Source organism: Strix uralensis, chromosome 4 (genome assembly GCF_047716275.1).
Source record: "Strix uralensis isolate ZFMK-TIS-50842 chromosome 4, bStrUra1, whole genome shotgun sequence".
Classification (NCBI taxonomy): Eukaryota; Metazoa; Chordata; class Aves; order Strigiformes; family Strigidae; genus Strix; species Strix uralensis.
The window spans coordinates 92,316,041-92,343,605 of NC_133975.1; the positions used below are offsets into that span (position 1 = coordinate 92,316,041).

Here is a 27,565-nt window from a genome sequence, read left to right on the forward strand (position 1 = left end):
TCGCCGGCTGCGCTTGGGCTGTGGCCGCCCCCGGGTGCCAATCGCCGGCCGGGCCGCGCTCCGGGCCCGCCGGCTCCCCCGGTGACAGGCTGCCGCGCCGGGGCCCGGCCGGTACGGGAGGAGCGGCCCCGCTCCCCCGGCTGCCCACCCACCCTCTGGGGAGCCCCCCGGGCCTTGCAGCCGCCGGCGGCGGGCCGTCACCCCTTCTCCCCGCCGGCGGCTGCAGCCGCCGGCTGGGGGCAGCTCTGCTATGGAGGCGGTCACGGCGGGGGAAGTCAGGTAAACGCTGCCCGGTGGCGGCTCCTTGGCCGGCGCTCTCCTCGCTCCCGGTGCGGCCGCGGTGGCCCCACAGCTTTCCGCGGGCAGCGGGGTCCCGGGCCCTGCAAGGCCCCGCAGTCGGCCGGCGGTGGAGACAGGCGGGGGGGGGCCGTGGCAGTGCTGTCCCCGCCGCCCCTGCCGGGGCAAAACACCCTCCTGCGTGCCCGACCGCGGAGCGGGGCCCGGGGCGGGTGTCAGGGCGCAGCGGGCGCAGGCGGCAGGGCTGGCAGGCCGGCGGCAGGGTGCGAAATAACGGCAACAGTCCCATAGACCTGGGGCGAAAGCACGAAGGTGCATGTGTATCTTCAGGCAAAAGTGAGAAGGGTTAAATTGCCTAAATACATGGTTGCTGTGAGGTCTCTAATAATAATCCAGGTCTATTTAGTTTACGGTAGTTGTGGCCGAGTCTTCATGGCTGCCATCTGCAGGTTACATGTTGCATGTATATAGTTAATAAGTATTATATAAGCATCAGCTCTTTGTCTGCCAGTACTAATAGCTTTTTCTCTTCCATGTGTGTCTGAACTCGGCATGTTGAGGGAAGTATTTTGATGGTAGACACTACTGGCAGTCCATTTTTTCAGGCAAGCCAATTTTTTTCTGTTACCTAATAGATCTAAAAGTTACCTCAAGCCTAGAGGTAATGTAGCACTGTCAGCAGGGCTACCAGAAGCCTCCCTCCCTCATCAGTTCCATTGCAGGTAGAAGAGAAGGGTGCAGCATTTCTCCTTTTCTGCCAATCCCGTCTCTTTCTCCATTCTTACTACTGGAACATAATATATAACTGTAAGGACTGCAGAGAGATCTGTCTTCAAAATGCAAAGCCCCAAGAATTCACTCATGCTGAAATGCAGCTCTGTTAGTCACAGACTCAATTGTTTACCAAAATTGTCAAAGTTCAAAAGGAAATGGTTTCATATGGAACTAAATGTATAAGAAATTCTTCCCATATCCAAACACAGTAGTTCAAACACAGTAGTTCAAAGTCCAACACATTTTATGTCACCACAGTTGTCTGCACTCTCTTTAATCCTTACCGCTGTTGAGGAGGACCCCCATCATCTGATCATTCAGCAGGTGTTTGGTGAACACATTTAAACATTTTCTTTATCTACTCTTTCTAGTGTCCAAGATGAGGCTGTGGACAAAAGCACCTTTAAGAAATGCAACCAGATTGCTTTTTACAGGTAAAGAGAAGAATTGTAGTGTAGGTGTTGGTTTTTTTAAACTAGTAATATTAAAAGATGAAGAAAGTAGTTAAACATTGATTTTTAATCACAGGAAGTCTGCTGCTTTCAGGATTTATCTTTCAAAGTGAGCATTCCACTCACCTGTCAGCAAGCAATAATCAGCATATTTTAAACGGTGGAATCTTACATCCAAAACCTCTTCTGTTAAAATTCAAAAGAGTCAGTCCTTTCATCTGACAAAGCCCCAGCAATATTTTAACTACAGGTACACTCAGCCGCAGGTTGTCTTCTTCTTGTAGATATTTCTTGAATATCCGTAGTTCAAAACAACAGAATTCTCAATAGAAACCATTAGTCTGTGACAATAGCATACACGATTAAGAGTCCTGTTGAGCAAATACCTTGGCCAGAATGTAGCATCAGATCTAAATTCTAGCGCATTAGTCTCTTAAAGCTAACCTTAAACTAAGTGATCCTTCTCATCCCATTTCTGAGATACCTCCACCTTTTTTTCCTCCCATCCTCCATTGTCTTGTCTCCTGCTGCCTGACTGAAAGGAACGATTGCCCAGTGTTATTCCAATTAGTCACTGACATACTGCGTTATAGTTTCAGATATTAATTTCTGTTCTGCAGGAAATTGTGTTCAGAAACCCCCAAATAGCATTTTGCTTGTGGGAGCAGGACTCCTTCCTCTTTTCACACCAGCCCTTTCTAGCCTGTCGCAATTTTAACTTAACACATCTAATTTCTCAGCAGGAGGTTGCCACACATTGGCAAGCATCAGATCCTGTCTTTGATCTGCTTTTAAAAGAAATCCTTTATCTGATTGCTGTCATTTGTGCAATATCCATTTGCAAGGACACAGAGTCTGTTTATTAATGTAGAAGCTTCCCTTTAAGGTAGCTTCCAATACACTTACCTTCAAATTGTTCATAAAACCTGAGCTCAGCAAGGAGCATTCTACAAACAGTGGAAAGAGCCTGTTTCAGGGTCTGTGTCCTAAAAACATCATCAGGGCCAAAAGCTGTAGTCAAAACTCTGTGGTCAGCAGGCTTGTTGAAAAACAATTTCCTCAGTGCGGTTACAATGTCGGAAGGTTACAAATTACAAATGTCTACTGCTTCATCACCACAGAATGTAGAAGCTATTCACTGAGGGGTTGCATACCAAGCAGGGGTATATGACAGAAAATGAAGAATAGATTGTTCAGCTGAAATTTCTGGGATCATAGAAAGAAGAATAACCAGACAACTGAGAGTTTAGCTGGACACTTGAATTAAGACTATTACTGTTTAAAAAACCCTATAGAGTGGTGATGGGTGACCACACCCCTCTAACATCTCATTCCTAAACATGTATCTGTGCTCAGAACTATATTTCTTCTTTTTCTCCTTGACTTGAAGTGCTGATAATAATTGTATTTGAAAAAATTCAAGACAAAATTACTAAGTAAACATTTCTAACAATATTATGTCCCTCTGTGATATAAGCCACAACAGTTAGGGAGACCAAAAATAATTTTCTGTCTTGACAGGCGTCAGAAACTTCTGCATCCTGGAAAATCCTTGTATCGAGCGTTGTTGGATTCAGTCACATTAAGTGATGAGAATGTCAGATTCCAAATTATTCATGAGGAGAATAAGGTGAGATCCCACCTAGGTAAGAGGGTGCTTACAGAAAGAGCAGTGAGTATTATCAACAAGTCTGATAATACTTCCAGGTTTTGAGATTCTTCAATGATACATATTTAAGATGCGATGCAAAGTATCAGCCTAAAGATGTCCTGGCCAGTCCGCATTTATTTGACAGCTTGAGGCTGTGCAAGGAGAACAGGTATTTTAAGGAACTTTAAAAAAATCTTTAATTACTTTATGAAAAATATGAATAGAACTCTTTTTATCTGAAAAAAATGTCTTTCATTCAGAGTTTTCTCCACTATTCCAAAATAATAAATTCTTTTTCTGTAATGGAATAAGAAGACCTATGTTCTAGCACCTCCTAACCATACCTTTGTAGTCCTGTGTTGGCTCCAAGGCAGCTTTTTGGGAAAAAGAAGTCATCTTTGCATTTAAGAAGACAGCCAGGAAGAGGGGTGTCTTCTATTTCTCTAATTTAACAGTATAGCAGGTAGCACATTCACTCAGGGAATAGGCAACCTAACCCATTCTCCAATTATGGGAGTTTGGAACTACAGCTCTCTTCCATGCTCTAAGCATCACACTGTGTAGATACTCTGCATAAATGTATTTTCTGCCTCTCTTCTTAATCCTGACTTTCCTTGAAGTCAGCTAGAAAAATGAGCCTATTTTTTTGTCTAGATTTTAACATAGATGAAAGACTGAAGGTTCTGTGGCTTCCTAGAGTATTTGGGAATTTATACAAAGATTGCATAATATATTTCCTAGGAAGCAGGATCTGGAACTCCAAATGAATATTTCTTTCTTTTGCCTACTCTCCCTCTGGTATTACAGCTCTTTCATGTCTTTGAAGAGAACAGGGCTGACTGGCTTTGAGGTTGAGGGAGAAGATACAAGGCCAAAATTCTTCAGCCAGTTTTGTGTCTCATAGGAAGAGAGATTAAGAAAGGAAAAAACAGAAGAAAAATTGGATTTGTGGTGTAGGGATCCTCCACAAAGGAAAAATGAGTCATTTTGTATGAGCTAGAACAGAGGTGACTTCCCAGTTCTCTGAACTCTAAAATAACAAGCTACAGTGGGTAGGGCAGTATTATGCATTTTCTTTAGGTGTCTTTCTGACACAGTTCATCAGTGTCAGCACCATTGTGAATACTAGTAAACACTGAGCACTGACATTTTTGCAAAAAGCCCACATCTCAGTAGTATGCCGCTCTTACATTGACAGCACAGTAGTGAAATTGTCCCGACTTTGAGATTAGTATATATACTACCCCTCTTTTCCATGCTGCTTGTGGGGAGGGCTGCAAGATGCTAGGCGTGATAGACTTGAAGATAAAGAGTCCACTTAAAAAGAGTTGCTTCTTCAAAGGAGAGAAGTAGAGTTAGCTGGTGTAAATTCATATGGATGATGATTGTTGCTCAGCAATAGTAATGAACAATAAATCAGAAAGCAAGCATTTTTTTTTCCAGACAGTAAGTGTTTGGTGATGCTGAGTTGAAAAATAAGTTGATATTTTTTATCACTACCAGTTTATCTGTTTGCTTGCTCCCAGGTTCTTCTACAAGTAGAAATTAGTGAAATAGAAGGCAATATTTTCAGGCTTAAAATTGATGAGACATCTCCTCTCAGAGCAAGATACGAAGTTCCTGATGTTCTTATGAAGGATCCTACAACCCAGAGGTAAGTGATGGGAAGATGATTTAGCACCTTAGTAACTTATACAGCTTCATTTGCCAGAGTATTTTTCCCTTCTCCCTCATCTGTGCTACACTGCAGTTGTCTCTCTACAATACAGAGTTTTTACAGGAAGAGAAAATAAAAATGCATGTGGTTAATTTACTTTAAAAAATTCATGTTAAATACATAGGAGAGGGTTTTGTCATATACACAAGAAACTTGAGGCTATTTGACCTAGTCAGAAAATAGCCTACTTGTTATGATGCATCATTTTCACCTGTGGCATTACCTGTTAATGTGAAAGGAATGCAAACTCTGGATAGTTTTCACGGCAGTTCTGTAGCCACCTGTTGCACTGAGCAGTGAACCCTGAACACAGCATGTATTTCTGGCATTCTTTGTCTCAATATTAGCCTTGAGGTTTTTATAATGTATGCACGTAATCTCAGCCCATCTTTTGTTTCAAATCATTATTTAGTCACAGTGGATTTCACATGCTGCTGGTTCATATAAAGCTGTTGTTGCTTTTCATTTGCCAGACTCTTCGTATCCCAGAAGGAGGCAGGTATTTTGGCACTGTCAAGTGTTAATGAGGACTACAAACTTCAAGTCACAGCAAACCCCTTCCAGGTGGTGCTACAGTCCAAGGGTGAGACTGTGCTGAGCATGAATTCCAATGGGTTGTTATATTTTGAGCACCTACAACCACCTCCCAGTGATAGGTACAGTATCTGTCTATCACATCATAGTATGTACTGATTGTGCTGTAGCTGAAGATAAACGATTCTATGGAATTGCAGTTTCTGTGATAGAAGCTCTTACACATTGAAATCTGTCTTTTCTTTAACTTCATACTAGTAAGTACAATGATGAAGTTTTAACAAAGAAATTCTAGATCAATTAACTGCAGACTGTTTTAATCCCTTGCAGCAGCCACGTGCAAAATACTAACCTCATTTAATGGCCAATTCTGTAAAATACCAAAATATCCTGGTATCCCTTGTCTTTCTTGGGAATGAGTGATGGTAGAATGATGAGGTTATTAGTTTTGCCTCCTTTTATGACTAAACTTACTCTTTAGGTAAGTTTTATTCACCATATAAGCTCCTGGAGTCAGTTTTGTTCAACTTACAATGTGCCATATAGCTGCAAGATTTTACAGGTCAATCCCATGGCAAAGGATGAGAAACCACAGTGCAGGACCTGTCATGACTAGAAGAAGAGCATAGCAAGCATCTCTCCTGAAGAGCGTTATTTCTAAAATTGTAATTAACAGGGAGCCCTTAACAGAGAATGACAAAGAAGTGAGGATCTTCTGGACGGATAAAACACTGATGCAGATAGAAATAAATGTGAAAGGCCAAAAAGTCAACCTAACTCAAATATGGAGTGAAGGTTATTTCAAGACATTGAATAGTAAAATGATTTGTCAGTTAGAGCTCTCAACTATGACATCAATTATCAGAATAGTCAAGCACCAGAACTCTTGTATAAGGCAGTGCATAATGCTATATGAATTTTCTGTTTGAAATCTTTCCTTACGGTAACAATAAACTGATAATTTCTATGTATTTGGTTTCACTAGAAAACCTACAGCAGAAAATGAGGAGGCAGCAAGTGATTCCTCTAAGGTAATCCATGTTTACTGCAATTCCAGCATGAATATTTTGTAGGAAAGAGAATTAGAACCACGTTCTAATAAACAAGCATAGTCACTTTCCGGTGAAATTCAAAAAGGTCCTGGTATTTCATATTGAGATATTTTGCAATTTCATAGTTGAATAAAGGTTTATGTGTTTTACCAGGGCTGTAGAAGGCATCAGTCAGATCAGATCAGCCACCTAGTAGATCTAGCTCAAAAATGTTTTTGGCGTGGCCTTTTTATTTAGCATTTCATTCTCTTTTGTTCTCTCATTTGATTTGGAGTAGATGTATAAAAGGGAGTTTTGTGGTAATACTTGGTCATTTTCAAATTCTCTGTTCATTGCAAAGAGACTTTCAAAAGAATGAGACTGGGTTTATAACCGTCAAAAAGTATGCCTCCACATACATTCATGCTTAATACAGAAGTAAGAATCTCTGAAAAAAGACCAGGTCTTGGCAGTGCATAAAGGCAGATACCAGTTTTCTCAGGAGGCTGAGTTATGTCCGTGATATAATTTTAGCCTCCTGTAGAGCAGATGGCTGCTTAGTCCACCATCCTGTTATAAATGTCAGGAGCTATGCTGCCTTCAGCATACTTGTGTCTGAACTCTGAGTTCTGCCAGGGAGTGTGCTTGCTTTGGGGGAGTCACACAGCTGCAAGAGGCCACATCCACTTATTCTGGGATGAATGTAGAAAAGCAAACCAGGAAAGACGCTGCAAAAGTGGAAATTCTAGGACAATGAATGGCAGGGCACAAGGCTCAAAATTTGAAAGAGACTAAAAGTATCAATTACACACACAGGACTCCAGAGAGTGTGGAGAGTTTTTCTGCTGTCTGACCCTTACTGTTTAGGGGAGTGGGTTGGTTTCTGTTTGTATAGGTTTTCCTGTTTGTTTCCATCCGTGCAATCTTTGCATTTCATAATCATGTTCAGCATCCAGAAGAAAGATACTTTTTACAGTGAGAACAATCATTCAGCAGAACAACCTCCCCAGGGACATGGTGGAGTCCCCGTCACTGGAAGATTTCAAGATGCAATTGGACAGGTTGCTAGATAATCTCATCTAGGCTCCCTTTCTCACGAGAGGTTGGACCAGATGATCTTTTGAGGTCCCTTCCAGCCTGGGCTATTCTGTCATTCTATGATTCTTTCCAAGACCTCAGGTATTACTTTTATGCTGTAGCAGAATGCATGTGTGCTCCACTAGCACGTCAGTTCTTCAGTGTAAATTCCTGCAGCAGGATCTGGATTGTGTTTGGGATTTATTTATATTAACCATATTTGGCAAAAAAGCAGTTAACAATGTACAAGTCTTCATGTGAATAAACATATTTTTCTTAGAAATACACAGTGTGAGCAGATGCATTTGTTAGGCTTAGCTATTTCTGTTTATGCAGAGGAAACAAGAGGATCTAGGTCTCTGGCAAGAGAAATTTGGCACTTTCTTAGACATCAAAGCTCATGGTAAGTCTCAGTCTAGTTCTGAAAACAGCTTTACTGCTTTGTATGTGCCTGTGCTCGTTCATATTCCTGTCAGCTTTCTGTTTAGCTGCTTAATGTTTATCAGTGTCTTGCTCACTCCTGCTTTTAACTTGCCTGTCAGATATCAGTGATGGGTAACACATTTGACGATATTGGAAATATTCATTAGATTTCTGTTCAGGAGGGAACACATGAAATGTGACCCATTTGTCAGCTCACTGTGTGCCATTTCTGACACAGCATAACCCTATCTGCATTGGCTGACTGGTATATACTGCAATTTTTCCTTTCTTTTTCTTCTTTTTCAGTATTAGCACATAACATTGATTTCACTTATAGTTTATTCTCCTGACATGTCAGAAATCATGATATCTAGGCATTAATAATTGTCACAGAAACTTTTTTTAAGTGGGGGACTATAACAGGAAATACTGAGCAGTCTTAAGGGATAAGAAGAAGGTTATAGAAACATGTAGGTCAGTAGCTCAAATACAATTTAAATTAATTACTAAAATTTATGACCATCTGCTGTCTGTCCAGTTGTATTCTACACTGATTGAGTTGGTTAACTTTATCCATTACCACTATCATGCAGACTTTTATAGCAACCAGCACTACCCAGCAGCTGCAGTAGGGATAGGGAAGTCTGAAAGAGCTTCCTTTTGGTGACAGGAGCTTCTTCGGTTCACAGTCAAGACACAGAGGGGCAGGAAGCTGTTGCCCTTGTTGTTCATGCTGCATCTGGTGTATTAGGCCCGCATCATGTTTTTCCATTTCTCTGTGTTGGAGGAATAAAGTCCATATGGTCAGGTTCTGATCCTGAAGCCACTGCTTGTCAGTCTACAGGATCTTTGGTCACCTGCCAAAAATTGCTCTGGATTCAGTAATGTGACAAGATGATATCCTTGGCAGAGGCTCTTGTGCATGCTACTCCCCTGGCTGAGGCTGAAGAGCAGTAGAAAACAGGCGCCTCTGACTCTGAAGTCCACTCTGCTGTACCACTGTGCTGCAAAGCTTGGCTTGTAGGTACTGGGATAGAAACAGGAGATAATGTTAAGCAGTTTCACTACAGAATAATTAAGTGACCCACTATTCCATGTATTCTTTTTCTATGAAAGTGATTAATTTTATCTTCTTAAGCAAATCAAAATCTGAATAAGTACAATAAAATGTTTAAAACATTACCTCTGTAGTACAGAAGTAATAATGAAAGTAAGTATGAAAGAGCTAATTATTAAAAGCTGCTTTTGGATTTTTTTTTTTTTCAGTTAGGTTGTTGTGCTCTGTTGCTTTCAGCTAAGCCTGAGAATGGAACTCTGTGGTCTTCTCTTTTAATGTTGTTCTCACAGGTCCTAGTTCTGTAGGCATGGACTTCTCTCTACATGGATTTGACCATGTTTATGGAATACCACAACACACAGAAACACTTCTTCTCAAAAATACCAGGTAAAGGTGGCAGATTGCTAGTGAAAGCAGTATCATTTTTGTAGAGGAGAACTATAACATTGTCTTACTAGTTTAATGCCAACAACAGCTTGAGATATGTACATTATATAGTGTAATTTTTAGTTTAATGATACAGCAAACTGAGTCATACCCCCTGTCCACGTGGCGTAAGTTGATCTGCTTTCCCTTTCCACTCCGCAATTTCATGAATGACCCCTTCTGTTCTCTTTCAATTTTCCATGCAGTTTTTTTTCTGAATTGCAGGATCGGTCATGTTTAAGCAGAACTCTTAAAAGAGCAACTCCATGGGAGGATGGGAGAGTTCAGAATTCATATTTTAGGACTTAGAGCAAATGAACAGTAGTTTCACTGGCAGCAACAATGTTGTTTGACTCAGATAGCTAGGACCAAAGCAAAGAAGCAGTAATCTAGGCTGTCCGTATTTCAGCTCTGGATGCTAAACAAAAGACCATAATACAGTGTGTTCATAGAGTTTAGTGGGATGGCAATAGGGCTAAAATTGGCCTAGTGCAGGATGCTTGCATATAACAAACGCGTCTGTTTGTTTGTCCTAGTGATGGTGATGCCTACCGGCTTTATAATTTGGATATCTTCGGCCACAAGATACATGACAAAATAGGCATTTATGGTTCAGTGCCCCTTCTCTTAGCACACAAGCCTAACAGAACTTCAGGGATCTTCTGGCTGAACTCTTCAGAAACGCTGGTGGATATTAATACAAAGGCAGTAGCTGAGGTGAGAGTTGCTCACTTTCCTCAGACTTTGATAGTGAAAGAAGACACTCCAGGGCAGGGTCAACAGGAACATAACACTATTGGAGATCTATCTTTTGCTCCCTAATGAAGAATTGTCAGTCTCTTCCTCCTGCCCTCCCTACTACTAAATTTGTTGTATTAAACCACTGAAGAGAACAAGATGACTCCTTTCATGAGTCAAGTTCTAGAACTTGTATCTTAACAGGTCTACAGGAGAAGGCAGAGAGGAAATACATAATGTTGGAGCGGAAAAAATCTGCATAGGTGACTGTAGCAGCTAGAAGAAAGGTTGGACAAAAATTCTGACAATCTTTTGGATATGAAAAATTTTTCTGAGTTTTTAAATTCTGGGAATTGCCACACATTTCTGCTTAGCAGGCTCATTCTTCTGTGGAATGTGATTTACCTTCAAGAAACATAAAATATTCAGAAAGTAAACTGACTCAACTCTTGAAACACAAACATATGAATTCTGTTAAAATTGAAACAGTGAGAAAAACAAATCTTGCTTTATTCCAGCACTTCATTATGTGGTTAATAATTTTCTTTATTACTTATGACATAGCTATTACTCAAAGATCCTGCAGAAAATGCATAGTCTTTAATTGTAGAGAAGTTTTAATTACTTTGCCCCTCATTACCCGTTTTTCCTCATTGACTATTACTGTATTTTTTATAAGCAGTATGCAAAGTAAAGGATTTGTGAAGGATATGTAAGAAACATTCAGTGTCTATTTCTATTACCTGCCAGGTATGTGTTAGTGAATTTTGTGGGTTTCCATCTTTGCTCCTTCACTGAACAAAAGTTTGATAGAGCAAGCTATTCAGTTTTACGTTGGTTTCCTTCAAAGCACATGCCATCCGGATCTGCTGCAGAGACTGCGAAGCAGAGAGCAGTGCCTCTAACTGATGTGCGCTGGATGTCAGAAAGCGGTATCATTGACGTCTTTCTGCTGATGGGACCCACTCCTTTTGATATCTTCAAGCAGTTTGCACAACTGACAGGTACTAATTCACATAATTGGAGTCAGTACAGCACATTTACTTGGGAAATTCTCTGAGGAACATGCTGTCCCCGAGAGTGGGTTAATATTTACCTAGCTCATTGTGTGCAGGAGGCCAGTTCCCAAACTGCAGTTTGTAGAGCAAAGGCTGGTGCTTTGTGAAGACAGGCCTCCATCCTTGTTTTCCCTAGCATCTGCAACTTGGTCAAACTTGCCCTTAATTGAGAAGCCAGCATAATTACTGCTATCTGAAACTGCTCCCTCAGAGAGGAGACACAGGGGGCTAGAACTGCCAATCACCATGAAGGCAGGCCACCTTATAATGAGAAAAGACTGAAGTTATGGAGTAACATATCCTGGAGAGTAGAGAACAAAGATAGGTGATGGCATGCAGATATGCGAAAGGAAAGAAGCAAGAGGCTCAGGAAAAGACTGAAAAAATGGAGGCAAGAGGGCTAACATCTTATGAAAGCAAAATTCTTTATGTACTAAAGAGAATTAACAGCACAGAAACATCCCTGGTAGTTCTTTAGTGCGTTAGCAATGATTGCTGCACAGATGTTACAGAGAGATTGTGGCTCAGCTGAACAGGAATAGGAAAGTAGCCAGATTGCAAGAGGATCTTGCCAAGCAGAAGTGCACCCTCAGGAAAGTTTCCCAGCTCCCTTTTGCCATATGCGTACATACGTACATGTTTTCTAATTCTAAAAATTCCTAACAATTGCAGTTCCGTGGTTCTCCTTGTACTGCATCACCTGTGAGCCTGTTTACACAGGTAAACAGGTTCAAGCAGTCACAGGAATTGCATTCTGCTGATTAAAATCTATTTAATTGTTTGCATTAATGACAAGCTAATTAGAATATTTTTACATTGGAAAAAATTAAAGAATAAAATTATATTGGTTACTGGAATAACAAGTCAGCATCATGGAACAGCACGTTTCTTCTCATTCTTGTATTATTACAGCCCTCTGCTCTTTCTGGCTGTTGAGCTTGTTCTAATGTTTGTTATTTCAAGAGTTCAGTCACTTTGGTATGAAGAGCATGCTTTAGATTCAACTTAGGCCAGCATTCCCTAACTCCAGACAGATACATATTAATCACATTGACTTTTCTAGAGTCTCTAGATAAAATCCTGACAGGCATTAACAGTGTTATCTTCATTCATATACTCTTCCTAGGCACTCAAGCCCTGCCCCCACTTTTTTCTCTGGGCTACCATCAGTGCCGGTGGAATTATGAGGATGAGCAAGATGTCAAGGCAGTAGATGCTGGCTTTGATGAACATGACATTCCTTATGATGTGATATGGCTGGACATAGAGCACACAGATGACAAGAGGTATTTTACCTGGGACAAAAAGAAATTCCAGAACCCCAGAAAGATGCAAGAACATCTCAGAAAGAAAAAACGCAAGGTAAATAGTACACCAGGAAGAAAGAAAGTATTTCTTTGTAGTGTGAAGCTACCCAATCTAGCTTTAACCAAGGTACTTCAGATACTGGAAACAGTTTAACTCAACAGAGTAAATTAGACTGTGTTGAGGTCTGTGATTCTTCCAGTGCACAAGCTATCTGGTTTAATTCAGTTCCTCGTGCCATTTTACTATTTCGTAGTTTGTTCTGTACCCTGACCATGAGCCTAAGTTTGACCCTCATGAAGCTCCATCTTACAGAAGCAGACCAGTCCTGTCCTTGATGGGGACAGGGAAAAATTTTTCTACTTAACATGAGCTTCCACCATTGGTAGTTGCTATCCTTGCTTCAGCTTTTCTTTGTATTGATAATACTTTTTATTTTCTGCTTATACTATCTGGGATTTCTACTTTATGTTGCTATGATTGCTTACCATAAACTAAATGTTTTTTCCTTCTGGTGAATTCCTGGTATAATGTACAGTCTGTTTGCTTAGTTAGTCTTTATTTCTGCTTTCACAGCTAAAATATTTTCCTTGGAATTATAGAGGTGTTAAAATGTACACAGTTAATATCTAAAAGTGGTAGCTGTTTCTCAGCTTTACAGCAAGGCAGTTAATGTCAGCAGAAGGTAACTGCAAAATACAATACATGGATGTTTAAAAAAATTAGAAACTTCTGTTGCTGTTGTATGCTATACAAACTAAGATATATTTAAATGTCTTAAGGCAAATGATTTTAAGCAGGGACACGAACATGCAAGTCAGACATTTACCCATTCACAGAATACAGCAGTGAATTAAGCATAGTGTTTTTAGGGGTTGGGGTACTTGCTTTTATCTGAAACAATGGTTTTTGGCCCTTATTTCAGATGAGTAAACATGAATTCATGCCCTCCTTGTAAATTCACCTATCATGTATACGTAAGTCAAGCACAGTATATACAGGAATTGGTAACTGCTTTCTAAAATCAGTGACACAGCTACCTTCTTTACCTGAACTGAAATCATTATCTGCCTTTTATCAAAAGTGAGCTCTTACTGTTTTATTCAGTACAGTTCATGCTAATGATGCATTTTATTTTCTTGTCCTGGCAGCTTGTTGTCATTGTAGATCCTCACATTAAGGTTGATCCCATGTATACCCTGTATTCGGAGGCAAAAGACAAGGGATATTTTGTGAAAGACAGAAATGGGCAAGATTTTGAGGGCATCTGTTGGCCAGGTAAAAAAAACCCACTCTGTCTCTACATTTCAAGCTGTTTATTTTAAAAATCCTGCAGAATAGTTTAATTGGGACCCATGGAAGTGGAATTAAATTCTTACATTCCTTGCATTTTTTGGTAAATATTCAGAATTTCAAATACTTTGTGGTTTCTTTGGTACAGTCATGTTCTAATTGCCTCAGCTGTACAACTTCCTCTGTTATGTCTGTTGGATCTGCAGATAGTCCCAGTGTCTAGAGCTAAAAAAGTTGGATTTGTTGATGAGAACAACCATCCCTCTTCCCAACTTGTCTTGGGTAACAGAAATGCAGTCTGGTCTGTTGCACTGAGCTCAGCTTATGTCGGCTGGATGAAATTAAGTGAACCCTGATACCAAAGACTTAGATTCCATCATAATATAGTGATTTGACATATTATTTTTCATTAGGAGATCTCGTTGCAGGGAGAAAAGGAGGTTGTCCCCCTTCTTTACAGACAGAAAGCCCACAATCCTGTCAAAGGAATGAAGATGGGAAAAATCAAGGACATACTACAACTCCAAGTAGCATGGCAAGATGTAGTTATTCAGCTTCTCAGCGACACTTTCCTGTATTTAGGTGCAAAGACAATGCATGCCTGCTCTTAAAATCAGGTAAATAATTGGGATCTCCCACATCCACAGGGTCCTCTTGTTACCTGGATTTCACCAGTCCTGAAGTGCGAAAATGGTATGCAGATCAATTTGCCTTCAAAACATACAAGGTGTGTATTTATTTGCTCTAATCTAAATATCCCAGAAAGCCTGAAAATGGGAAAAAGAGAGATGATAAACTACTGGCTAAGCAAGTCAGTGGCTTTTGTAGCTGTATTATCACAATGTAGAGGAAAATACCTTGATAAGCTGAAGTACCACAGAAGAATTTTCTCCATGGACTTGTCTACACTAAGAAAATTGGAACCCATATGCTACCAGTGAACCTGCTCACTTAGTTGCAGCAGCAGTATGGACAAACTGCAGGCATTTTAGCAACCCATAATCTAACACAGCTGCTGCAATTCCAGCTTTTACTGCCATGATAGTACACAAGGAGGGATGTGAGAGTGCTCTCATAGCTCGTGGTCACTTCACCCCAACCTTCCTTCCAGCACTCCTGCCTAGTGCTGAAAGTGTCTGGCTGGACACTACCAGACACCTCCAGTTCCCCCCACCCCACCCCAAAGTTCTGCTTTGCAGTAGAGTTGTTGAAACCACTCCCCTAATAGACGTTTGAAGTAGACATTTCCCATGCTGCTTTTCCTCTCCAGCTTTTCTTTTCTGGCCTTCTCTGATTCTTTTCCTCATGGCTATTTAATACTTGTCTTTTCCCTGCCTCTTGTCCCTCACCAGAAGGCATGAATAGCAAGTACCTACTGACTTCTGTAAGAATTGCAAAAATCGAGTGGGCTTGTAGGCTGCCAGCCTGACCGCAGAAGGGCCACCAAGAGAGATGAGATGAATGACTGGCAGCTTTCAAGTGACCACAGGAGTATAATTACCATGTCTTACTTTGCTGCTGCTGTTTCTACTCATACCCCGGACTGGTCTGACACCCACTAGAGATAAACACATGAAGTCACAGCAGTACCTCTGTTATGTCCTAATTGCACCCCTGTGTCATAGGGATCCACTAATATCCTCTTTGTATGGAATGATATGAATGAGCCTTCAGTCTTCAAAGGGGCAGAACTAACAATGCAGAAAGATGCTGTGCACTACAACAACTGGGAGCATCGGGAAGTACACAACCTCTACGGATTCTACCAGGTAGAGTATCTGGAGACACAAATCAGCAGTTACTCTCATGGAGTATGTCTAATGAGGTAATTTACACAGTAGTAGGTATTCTGTAACCTCCATCAAGGACTGAAACTCTGCTTTGCCAGATATTGGTATATTTGAAATAAACTCTGTGATTGGTCACAGGAGAATGTGACAACATCTGTCTTTCTACCATAACAATGTAAATGACATTGGTTGTGACTACACAATATTAATAATTTTTTACGTTCAAGTATATTCTAGTAAGTGTTGCTTTAACCATAGGTATTATTTGGGGATACCGATTTCTTAACTTTCTTGCCCTAGAAGGGCCTAAAAGGCAGTAGAGCAAATATCCTAATTATAGAATTTGTCTTCCTTTTATATTTGTGATTTTCAGCAAATGGCAACTGCAGAAGGACTCATCAGGCGTTCTTCAGGAAAAGAGAGACCATTTGTCCTCACACGATCTTTCTTTGCTGGATCACAGAAGTATGGTAAGTAACAACTAGCTGGACGCCTTCCATGCTGCTTTGTTCTATTAAGTTTGGTGTGTAGTAAAGTCTAGAGAGGACAGAAACCATCTTAGAAATACTGACATGATGAGCTCATAAGAGTGCAAGTGATTAAAAAAGTCAGGAGAGGCTGGCGAAGTGTGTACAAGTGAAAGGCAGAATAACATCCTGTGTCCTGTGACAAACAAGTACCTGTTTTTATTGCATATTTCAGGAGCACGTGTGTATAAAGAAAAAAAAGTTGCAGCGAACAGCAGTTCACCAGTAGTTCATGACCATTTTGTCTTCTTTCCTTAACTGCAAGCATAAACTGAAGCATACGCCCAACTTTCCTGTGTAATGCTGAAACTGGGTATTTCCAGGGGCAGTGTGGACTGGAGACAACACAGCAGAGTGGGGTTACTTGAAAATATCCATTCCAATGCTGCTCACCATCAGCATGGCAGGCATTTCATTCTGTGGAGGTAAGGTGTTCAGCTGCATAAAAATCACTGGTGCCACCAAGCTTGTATCCCAAGATAGATTTCAACACAGATGGTGGAAAGCTTAACAGTGCAGTGCATTTCCAGGCTGTTTCACAGATTAGTCTGGTTTCAGAAGTCAGTAACCTAGCTCTCACCATCATTTTTTCACTAACTCTTACGTAGTGTTTGCGTCTCACCTGGAGCAGCAGTCCTCAGGCGGTGTTCCGTAGCATCACTGTGACAGTCCTCTGTCACTGGGGAAGGCACTCCCTTAGCCTCCAAAAGCTCTCTTGAGATTTTTATTAAAGGATAAGTTGTCACACCGGTTTTCCACTCATATTTGGACAAGCAGCTGCCCAACAGCAGAACTGCAATCACACCGTGAAATGCATGGGTTTATACACTTGGAATGTTTGTTAGAGGAGAACTTCACATTTTTCAGAATAATTTCCAAAACTGTGTATTTTTATTTGTCTGCGCAATATCTAGCTGATGTGGGAGGGTTTATTGGAGATCCAGAACCAGAATTACTTGTTCGCTGGTATCAGGCTGGAGCCTACCAGCCCTTCTTCAGAGGTCATTCTAACATGGAGAGCAAACGGCGAGAACCGTGGCTCTTTGGGAAGAAGAACACCCAGATCATCAGGGAAGCCATTAGAGAGCGCTACGTCCTCCTGCCATACTTATACACACTGTTCTATCGGGCACACACAGCGGCTGAACCGGTTATGAGGTAAGAGCGTAAGTCAGGAGGTTTAGTGATTATCTTCATGAAGTTACTTGGAGGAAGGAAGTTCAATTACCATCTCTTACTTTCGTGATTTCTTATTTACATATTAAAAAAGAAAAAAACCCACAGAAATTACCAGATTCTATTTTCATGCATTCTGCAAGCTTTGGTAGGGTTCTCAGAGGAAAATTACATGTTTTGGGTTTTTTTCCAAAAGTGGCACACACTAATTCAATAAACACTGCACAGTCTTTAAACATATTTTTAAAGTACTGTGGTCTCCAAACCTCGTCATGATAAAGAACATTATGGAGTATTCCAACCCACACTTAAAACAGCTTAATGGACTCTGAAATTGCTGACCTAAAAACATAAATGCCATTTTGCCTCTCATGAAAATATTTGTTACTGCTGAATTGTTAGTTATAAAAGCGTACTTCATACTGATAATTTGATCATTTATCTCTGCAGTATTTTTTATCATTTTCTTTTAACAGAGAATCTAATAATCTAGAACATAAATTAAATTAGAAAATAAACTTTTATTCTGCTGCTCTCTAACCTCTAAGAAAGTGCCACAGTGGAACTGAGTGCAACAATCCTTTCAGCAAGAGATGAATGTCATTAATCTCCCTGGTATTGCTGTGTCTTTAAGGTTGCCCTAGAACTACCCTTTTGCACCACATTTACCTTTACGTATTGTTGCGCAAATACAACACATCTCCTAAGTTTTAAAAACATAAAGGTCTTTTTGACAAGAATTGAGTGGTTTGAGTTTTGAAGATGATTTGCATTACAGACATAGCATGAGCATCTGTCTGCACATGTAGAGGCATAGATGCCCCTGTTGTATGTGCTGACATAGTGTGTTTCTGACTTTCTTGAAATGAAGCTTACGTTGACAGGTGCACTGCCCACAGTATTAAATAAAACTTCTATTGTGTTAAATTTGCTGCAGTAGGTACAGAATTAGAGAGGAAGCATGGTATTTTTCTCACTGAGACAAGCAGAGTGGAAAATGTGTCTCATTAGCAAGCACAATGTACAGCAGGGCTGCAGTGAACAAGTAGATGCCTGTGAGTGAGCAGGTGAGCCAGGCTTTTTGTGTAAGGAAACTCAGACGATGTCTCTGTATGAGTTATTATTGTCATAATCTCTCAAACTTTAAATATACAATTCCTGTTCTGTAACCAGATGGTTATTGCACTACCCTTTTTTGAGAAAGACTGAAAATGAACTTCTGGTGCAGGTTTTTCAGTTGTGACCAGGAGGAGACATGCTGTAAAAGCAGTAGTGAGCTGCTGAGAACAGGAAGGACTGTGCTGCAGGGACTAGCTCATCAGGTGTCAGCGTTGCTGGTAGACTGTGACAGAAAGGCTCATCCATCTCTCCTTTGCTAGAAGGAAGGAATATGTAGTGCAACCTTGTAAGGAGGAAGCAAAAGGGAAGAAAGTGAGGCTGTAGGAGGCCAAACCATAGGTATATGGGAGTGTCTTAACCCATGCTGTACTGGGAACTCTCATCAGTGACTCAGAAGGGGTACTTTAAGGCACAGAAGAGGACCTTGCCCTATCTTCAGTTCTTGATAGCTGTACCTTGTAAAAAGGAGAAAATGAAGCCTGAAATTGCCAGAAGGCATTGAGCAGGCTGTTAGGAAGGGAGAAACTAACTGAATCCCACTATCTTTCTTTCTACAGGCCTCTCTGGGTAGAGTTTCCAGGGAAAATAGAAACTTTTGGTGTGGAAAATGAGTACATGCTGGGTAAGCAGGTGTCTTCTCATCCTCTGGAATTTGAGTTAAATATTTTTGAGGTGATAAGAGTGTCGCGTGACAAAAAGAAAACATGAAATCTCTGCCCAAGACTTTTAAAAATTACACTGTAGCTGAGTATTGAATGTGAGACCTCTTTAAGGGACCCGGTTTTAACAGCACTTTGAAAAAAGGGGGGTCATATGACATGCAAAAACTGACTTCAATCTCACTAGTCACTAGACTAGACTAGAGCAAACAGGAAATCATCTCTTAGACTATGAGGGACCCAGAAATGCCTCCAAGCTGGTGGGTATAGAGTGCAGCCCAGCGCCATAACAGAACAAGACCCAAGCAACCATCAGCTCCCTACACATGCCTTTTTATGCTGTAGAAAGTGAACCTAAGCACAAGGCGTGCCCAAGCAAGCCCCTAAAATGGCTATGGGAGACTGACAACCCCAGAGCGTATAGCTTCTGCTTCGATGAGATGCAACCTTCAGGATCACAGCCATGTTTATGTTTTTCTCTAGGAAATGCTTTGTTGGTGCATCCAGTCACGGAGCAAGAGGCCAAGGCAGTGAGTGTTCTGCTTCCAGGGTCAGAGGAGGTGAGGAACAATATGAAGTTGCTCAACTGTTTGGCCCAAAGTAGTATTTTATACATCAACCTTCCAGCTCCCCATCTCGTAACTGCTGAGCACTGCTGCTTTGTCAAGTGCTGGCTGGCCATTCTGTGCCACTCTGAACCTTCCTTCCAACTTGATACCTCACATTTTTGGCTAACAGTAAATTTACTTCCTTGCCTCTTCAAGAGCTGCTGCACAAATCTCAGATCTCTTATACTTTAAATCTCCCCTCAAGGCTTGCTGCTGTTCATGGAACACCAAAAAAACAGCTTCACTAAATTGTTGATTCCCTTTTTTCATGTATTTATCTTTGGGTTAAATTTCTCTTTTATGTGGAAGAAGAGGGATCTTTGAAGAAAGGCCGTAAAAAAATCAGAAGAAAGCTGTGGGGAGGAAAAATTAGAACAAGGAAATACAAGCCTCGGTAGCCTGGGACGTGTGTAGCAAAGACTTTGACATGTACAGAGATCAGTTCCTCTCTGAAGTTATTTATCCACAGGATGGCACTGTCATCCACTCCTACAAAGAGTGTTTGTCTGCAGCAGCTGAGGGGTGGAGGAAGGGAAAGAATTTGAGGAAAATAGTTCCTAAGGGAAAGCCTGAGGCTAGAGAGGAATGAGAGGAAAGAGAGCAGCAAAGGGGAGTGTCTGAGACCATGCAGAGCCTTGTGACCACTCATACACCTGAGGACATGTAGAATTCATATCAATATAAGGAGAAAAACTGACTAGCCTCTCCAAACAAGTTAAAAAATATATTTTTATCAAGATCTCTGTGGGAATTGACTGCCTGGCACACTTAAAGCAGTTAAACCTGCTGGCAGGTGTGGTGCATGGGAAGTTTCAGATGTAGCTCTTTTTTGCAACCTTGTTACCTGTGTAAAACCATGTCTGGATAAGTGCCTAGGTAGTAGTGACACTATTCAAGTTAGATGTACTGCATTTAATCTTCTAAGGAGGACAAGGAGTCATGACTTTACTATGTAGGCCTCCTTACTTTGTATAAACAATGCAGGCCTTACTAACGACTAGGCCCTTGAGGAGGAACTGGAAGACTAATAACAGGGGAACATCCTGCCCAGAAGGTGCCAAAAGCTGAGTAATTGCCAAAGAAGCATAAAGTCAGCAAAAAAATCTGTGCTAACTAAGGGAAAGGTAAAGGTGGTAGGAGGAGATTGCAACCACCAACTCAATTTAAGACCAAAAAGACTTTCCCCCCTCACCCTTTGAGTTTGTGCAGAAAAATAAGAAGACACCGTAACTTTAAATCAAGATGAGACATGTTGGTAACCAGTGAGGGACCAAGTGATAAGAAACAAACCCATGGTCACTACAACAAATGTGCATTCATGTAGTTTGAAGTGTATAAATATGTCGCCTGCCAGTGTGCAGTGTGCTGGCTTTGTGGAATTACCACCTAGCACCCACCTCTGTCCAAACATGAAACAAAATACCTCTGCTCTGTGTGTATATTGGCGTCTTGCACACTGGGTAAAAGACCCCACTTGTGGGACAACAACTTGTTATTAGCGACTTTGTTGTTAATTTTCACTTCAATATAAATAAGCTTATTATGGAACTTAGCATTTCTAGATTTAAAAAAAAAAAGAAAAAGAGGTATTTAATTGTTATGCACTTCCAGATGCTTTAAGACATACAAGATATTACACAAACTGTAGAAAAGATCAGTTCTTTTTTATGCCTCAGGAATGAGAATTTCTTATTTCCATCAAGAAGGTAATTTGATTTAAAAAGTAAATGCTATTTCTTGCACATCAAATAGGCTGTTAGGAATAGTGACAGTAAGGTTAAGCAGAGGAGTAATTGCATCTGCAGAGGTAACATCTTGCCATGTATGTCATGCTCATTGTTTTTTCTATTTTTCTTAGATTTGGTATGATTTCAGAAAATTTAAACGAATGGAAGATCCAGGCACTCTGAAGATCCCAGTAACACTGGAAAATGTATGTTTTTGTTTTAAAATACTACTTCCACTGAGCAGGGAAAAAAAAAAAAATAGGCATTTGTTTTGTCAACATTCAAAACCAGGAAAGCGACATTTCAATTTCCTTGTAGGAACATAATCTAAAATAGCTTTTATAGAGAAGAAAAGTCCCATCTCCTTTGTTGTTAGATATAAGACTAAATGTGTCCTGGTGGTAAAGTGAGGTGATGTGACTTCTCCAAGCAAAGATATTTTGCTTGTACACATACAGGAAGATTACCACTATTCCCATTGTTAGTTGAATAGTTTTCTTTACGTACGTGTGGTAGAAGTTAATTTCTGAGCTTTGATAGGAGCAAGCTTCAGTTATCCCTGTTCCAAGTTAAAAAGATATGCTCAGAGCATATGAACCTTTCTACCCTGGCTTTGTTTTTTACAGATTCCTGTATTCCAGCAGGGGGGCACTGTGATACCTCTAAAGACTGCAGCTGGAAAATCCACTGAATGGATGATAGATATTTCTTACGAACTCCATGTGGCCCTGGACACAGAGGTACTCTGAGATTATGTTCCCTTTACGGAGTTGCCTTTTGCTCCATCTGACCTTTTAAGGTCCTTGCTACCTGTTTGATCAGCACAATGGTATTTGCATCTGTATGCCCAATGGCTCTCCTCCACTTCTCCTGTTTGGCGGGACTCCCACCTCCCTCCCACTGTTCCCTCAAAGTGAGACTATCTGAGTATACCAGAGGCAGGACATTTTTCTGACCTTTCTCAGCCCTCCTCTAGTCCCTTGGAAGAAGGAATAGAGAACAAGCAGGCCACAAACTTCCTCTTGGGGACACTGAGAGAATTTCCTACAGTTGTCTTTTCTAATGAATGCGATGACACCTGGCACCACCCACATCGGTTTACAAAACCAGGATGTCCAAGTCTTGAGGCACTCTCAGAGCTGGAACCTCTGAGCCTTCTGGGGGTACAAGTCATTAAAGAAAAATAAACACACACCCTTCACTATGAAGCATAACATATAGCAAGATGTTTTTAGTTTCATTGTGCAGCACTAGAAGCTGCTCTTAATTTGTACTCCATCTGGTGTGTTTCACAGGCCTGTGCAATAGGTGAGCTCTACCTAGATGATGGGCATTCATTTCAGTATCTCCACAAGAAGCAGTTCCTGTATCGGAAATTCACTTTCCACAAGAACATTCTCACTTCCAGGTAACAGCAGTAATGGACAAAAGCCACCAACACACTGTCATTGGAAAACCTCTTCTAGTTCATGAGGCCTTCTTAAAAGCGTAGAAGTATTAGTCTCATCTGTTGCTTAGCAGAGTCCCAGAGCATTCAGAATCTGTCATAAAACTGCAGAGATAAACAACGTTCTGCAGAAGTCAGAGGGCAGCAACACATGAAATACTGAGTTGTCTTATATTGTTTCAGTCTAGTCACATTGGAGATTCTACAGTTTTACTCAAATACAAAGAAAGTTATCAGCACGAGTAAAGCCGATCAGAGAGACAAAAGAAGATAAACTGGGAGATTTGCAAATAGGCAACACCTGGAGTGTTTGTATTTTCTAAGATGTATTTTTCTAAGATCTTCTTCACTGAGAGGGTGGTCAGTCACTGGACCATGCTCCCCAGGGAAGTGGTCACAGCACCAAGCCTGTCAGAGTTCAGGGAGCATCTGGATGATGCTCTTAGTCATATGATTTACTTTTAGATGGTCCTGCAAGGAGCAGGGAGTTAGACTTGATCCTTATGGGTCCCTTCCAACTTGAGATATTCATGATTCTATGTGGGAACCACAAACGGACACCATTATATGTAGCCTCCAAATGTCATCAACAAATGCACCATGGTAAAATATACAAGCATGAGGGAACACAACCTGTAAAGGTTGAGTGAAACAACATGAAAGACAAAAATATCTATAGCTGCTTGTAAGGAAAGAGATGCTAAATATGTCACTATGACATTTTTACTATTGAGGTATGTTGCCCATGGGCCTGTGCAGTGCATAAAGGGTGATTTTACAGGCATTTCTTTATTCCTTCAGGCTTCAAAAATATGCAGGAGGTGGTCCTAAAACTACAAAATTTAACACAGAGCAAAACTGTACGCTAGCTTGGATAACGTAGTTAAAAGTATGCTTCAAATCTCTTTACCTGGGATATGAAATCTGAAAAGCTTAAAAATGCAGGATGGGAAAGAAAAATGTTGCCAAATTGCAAGCAAATCTGGAAGTTGGGAAAAAGTCATTTTGAGATAAATGATATAATATTCTGTTCACTCCGGAAAGGAAAATTTCATTTTGATTTGAGGTTTTTTTAGAGCTTTTTAATAAAAATTAAACATTTAACAAAATAAAAGACAGTTGTGCCTCAGATTGAAATGTCTTACTTGAAAAATGTTAAAATTAGCTTTACATTTATACTTAGGAGTTTTTACTACCATTTGGCAAAAATCCAGAACTTTTCTGGTTGTCAAAGCCATGCTTTTTGCCACAGAAGAGCTTCTCAAACTTTTTTTCTTTTAACTTTGTGAAATCTGCTATGCAGTGAAAAATTAGCTGATAATGGGAGAAAGTTTTACTTGTTTCAGGAGAAAGATAAATAGAGGAAAGGAAACCAGTATAGGGAGCTTTCGGGGAGAGACTGAAGTAGTACTTTCTCTGTAAAATGCTGAACTTCTACTGATAGACAGAAACTAATGTCTATGAAATAATTTTCTTTTTTCAGCTGCACCGATGAAAGTGGACAATACCACACCACATGTGTGGTTGAACGGGTGATAGTTCTGGGATTTGGACAGCAGCCCACTTTTGTGACAGCCCGTTCCAAGGGTAACGAACTGACTTCTGTTTTACTACAGTTTTTTGAAATACTGTTGCTCTGTTACCATTCACTAGAGGTGGCAAACTGCCAGCTCTGTAAGGGAAGTGTTACAGCATAGGGAGCATCTTTGTTTAGTTTTCTTTGCTACTGTTTTGATATCAAGGACAGAATTCAGTGAAAGGAGCCAACAGCTACTCACCACTAATATTACATGCAGAACTGAAGAGCACTTGCTTTGTAAGGCAACAGATACATGAATAAAAGTGGTTCAGAATTAACAAGTTCAGGTAACTTTGTCCTGCACAGAATATGACCAGAGGTAGCATTTCAAATGAGGGACTGACCATTTGCTCAGATCTGTAAGCCTGCCTAGTCTAGAGCAGGAAATGTGCAGACAAGACCAGAATTACTTTTCTGTTCTTGCTCATTCAAAAGTGTTTTGGAGTTCCTGACTCTGTGGGGATCTCTAGAAGCTGTGAGGGATCCCCTATGGGTAGGTGGTAGCATCTACAGAAAGGGCTTATCATTTCTGGCTGCTTTCCAAGCTCATCCCTTCACTTTGGGAATCATGTGGACATGGACTTTCTGCCTCCATCTGTCAATCTTCAGAACTTTTGGAGGAAAACCTGTGCTGAAACAAGATTTATTTTTTTCAGAAAAATCCTTGACTAATTCCATAGTTTGATAGGTCAGAAAAAAAGAAATAGTTTTTCCAATTCTGCTGCATTCTTATGTAATCAATCCTTTCCACGAGTGGCAGGGACAGTCTGAATTAAAAACTGGAGGGAGTCATGTGTAACTGTATTTCATAAGGGTTCTTCTTAAATCATGTAGTAAACTCTCTTGTCCTCTTCAGATGGGAAAGAAAAAGAAGTGGTGTTCACATATGATATGAAGACCTCTGCGCTGACGCTGGAAAATTTAGCCCTGAGTGTTGATGCTGACTGGGAGATTTGCATCAACTGAAAGGAGTCGCAACTTCTTCAGAGAATTCACTGAAAGGTTGAGGGGAAATAAGTTGGGAAGACTTAAAATGTTCACTTGAATCCAATCAAATCAAGGAATGTGTTTCCCACCCACACCCCCAAACTAACACTTCCTAAAATTTTTCTTTTAAAGCACTAATTTAAACTTGGATAGCTCTTCTATTCAGCGAAAGTAATAGCACTAGGATTGCATCTTCAGGGAAAAAAGCTGAATATTATCTGCTCCAGGCTAGCTTCAGTTAGGCATTAAGATTGAGTTCTGCCTTCACTTGCAGCAAAAAAATTATAAATTGGTGGGGTGAGAATGTGGCTTGTTAGCGTGGGGTTAAATATAAGTATTTGGAAATCCCACTATTATGAGACTGGAGCACTTGAGAAGAACAGATCTGGGCCAGTTCAACAAGCAGCATCAGTAGATATGCCAGACACAGAGGTTCTCGTCAGAGTTCTGCCTGCAAGCTGCCTTGTGAAAACAAAGACAGAAGGAGCCACCCAGATTACAGACACTTCCCCTTCCCAGTCCTTATGACAATGCAAAATTAGGCAGTCTGTACAGGAAAGTAAAGAGCAGGCTAGCCAAACAGTCCAGTCACTGAAGGTGAAGTTTGAGTAGGTTGTGCCAATCAGTTGCATGATAGTAAAAGACAGTAGTGGGGGAGTGCAGAAGTCTCTCCAGTAGCTAGCTTTGAAGCTGGCATGTGGATTTTGAAAAGGCACAGGTCTGCGTAAGTGCAATACTGGCATAGAGTAGCAGCTAGACTCATGTGGAAACTCTTCCATGTTATTGCTCCCCTCTCTGCAAGTACTACTTTAAGAAAAAGTCTTTTGTTATAAAAGAATTAGCATTTTTCAAGGATTGAATGTCATTGGTTAAAGCCAGCCCAGTGAAGCAACTCTGCTTATGGAGAGCTCTTCTTCTCCACATCTTCCAACTCTTGTCAAGGTTTGGCTTCTTTTACACATATTTTAGTAATTTCTTGGTCAGTTTTTAGTATCTGACTAAGATTTGAGCTTGGTATTTATGAAGCAAATTCTTAATTTTAATGGGATTAATTCTGCATTTAGCCATCCCATTTCATGTTTATTCCCCCATTCTTTTACAATTCACCCTAATGTTCCCTTGCCTCCTTTTCCCACTATCTGTGCCAACAGAACTGGTGTGTCCTGATGCTTTTTTCCTGTTCAAAACTAGGAGACATCCTGAGTCCCACGTCGCCTACATCCTGCCTATTCCCACAGCCCTTTCTGTATCAGGCATCTCTTTTCACAGGCTACTGTTGCTCCACGGCTCAGGTTGTTTGCCCTTTCCATTTGCTATACTGGACAACTGTATTATTTTAAAACCAGTTCTGCTTTGAGTCAAACCTGAACATGCCATCAGTTGCGGTTTGTGGATATAAAAGGGCAAAATTGACTTAATTTCTTTTAGCAAGATAAGAAAGTAGTTAATAAATAATTCAGTAAATTAACTCTTAGGGAACATAGGAGGATGATCACCATTTTTGCCAACTAAAGATAATGTAACAGTCCATTTGTACGTTGTTCCCTACACTTCTTCCCAAGCCCTCTCTGTGCGTGGTTGGTCATTCCCACCTGCTGCTGTTTGTCCCCTGCAGGGCAGATTTCTGGGAACAGCAAGTGTGAGAGCAAACTGTGACTACTCCGCTCTTGACTACCAAGTGCAGTTTGTTCCCACCAGACCCTTAAGTTCCTTCTTTTTCATTCTGGAGAGCTGTTTGTCAGCCCCTTCGAGCAGGCAGTGTGAGCCTCCACTCCAGGAAGTGGCAGCCTAAATACTGCTGTGCTTAATGCAGACAAGTTAATCCAGGTAGGACAGTAGCAAATAGATCTTTTACAATTGTGAGAAGAGACACAGATGCTATTTTTGAGACAGACCTTATTTTTCTATCAGCTTCTAAGCTTTAATTGATGATTGCTTCTTATGTTTAAGCATAGCAGCGCTTCTGACAGGATATAATTATTGTCTGGAGCATTTTAATGAAATGTTTTAACTGGTATTTCTGAAGTTGGAAAGTAAGTGAAATAAAGTAACAAGTAAGTTACATGCCTTATTCCTTTCAGCCTTCTTTCTACCGTTGAGAATCATTATTGAG

General features: G+C 40.7%; 1 protein-coding gene across 2 annotated transcripts; it reads left to right on the forward strand.

Moving 5' to 3' along the window:
• The first annotated feature begins 6 nt into the window (after positions 1-6).
• On the forward strand, positions 7-27,514 carry GANC (glucosidase alpha, neutral C). Of its 2 annotated transcripts, none has more exons than XM_074867867.1 (24): positions 7-279; positions 1,443-1,505; positions 3,045-3,153; positions 4,701-4,828; positions 5,365-5,547; positions 6,411-6,456; positions 7,870-7,936; positions 9,304-9,400; positions 9,976-10,156; positions 11,028-11,181; positions 12,362-12,597; positions 13,692-13,818; positions 14,481-14,560; positions 15,459-15,602; positions 15,997-16,093; positions 16,474-16,575; positions 17,065-17,308; positions 19,003-19,067; positions 19,588-19,664; positions 21,571-21,645; positions 22,066-22,179; positions 22,735-22,847; positions 24,370-24,473; positions 25,322-27,514. In XM_074867867.1, the coding sequence occupies exons 1-24, from the start codon at positions 251-253 to the stop codon at positions 25,429-25,431; spliced, it is 2,745 nt and encodes a 914-aa protein (XP_074723968.1). In that variant the 5' UTR covers positions 7-250; the 3' UTR covers positions 25,432-27,514. The 2 variants fall into 2 exon arrangements, with proteins under 2 accessions (XP_074723968.1, XP_074723969.1); XM_074867868.1 differs by lacking the exon at positions 7-279 and adding an exon at positions 321-902.
• Positions 27,515-27,565: the final 51 nt, after the last annotated feature.

Bases quoted from the DNA above. Each gene is read 5' to 3' on its own strand.
- GANC (XM_074867867.1), top strand. From the start codon at position 251: ATGGAGGCGGTCACGGCGGGGGAAGTCAG. The intron at 6,457-7,869 runs GTAATCCATGTT...CTGTTTATGCAG, and splicing joins CAGCAAGTGATTCCTCTAAG to AGGAAACAAGAGGATCTAGG. The intron at 17,309-19,002 runs GTAAGAGCGTAA...TTCTTTCTACAG, and splicing joins GCGGCTGAACCGGTTATGAG to GCCTCTCTGGGTAGAGTTTC.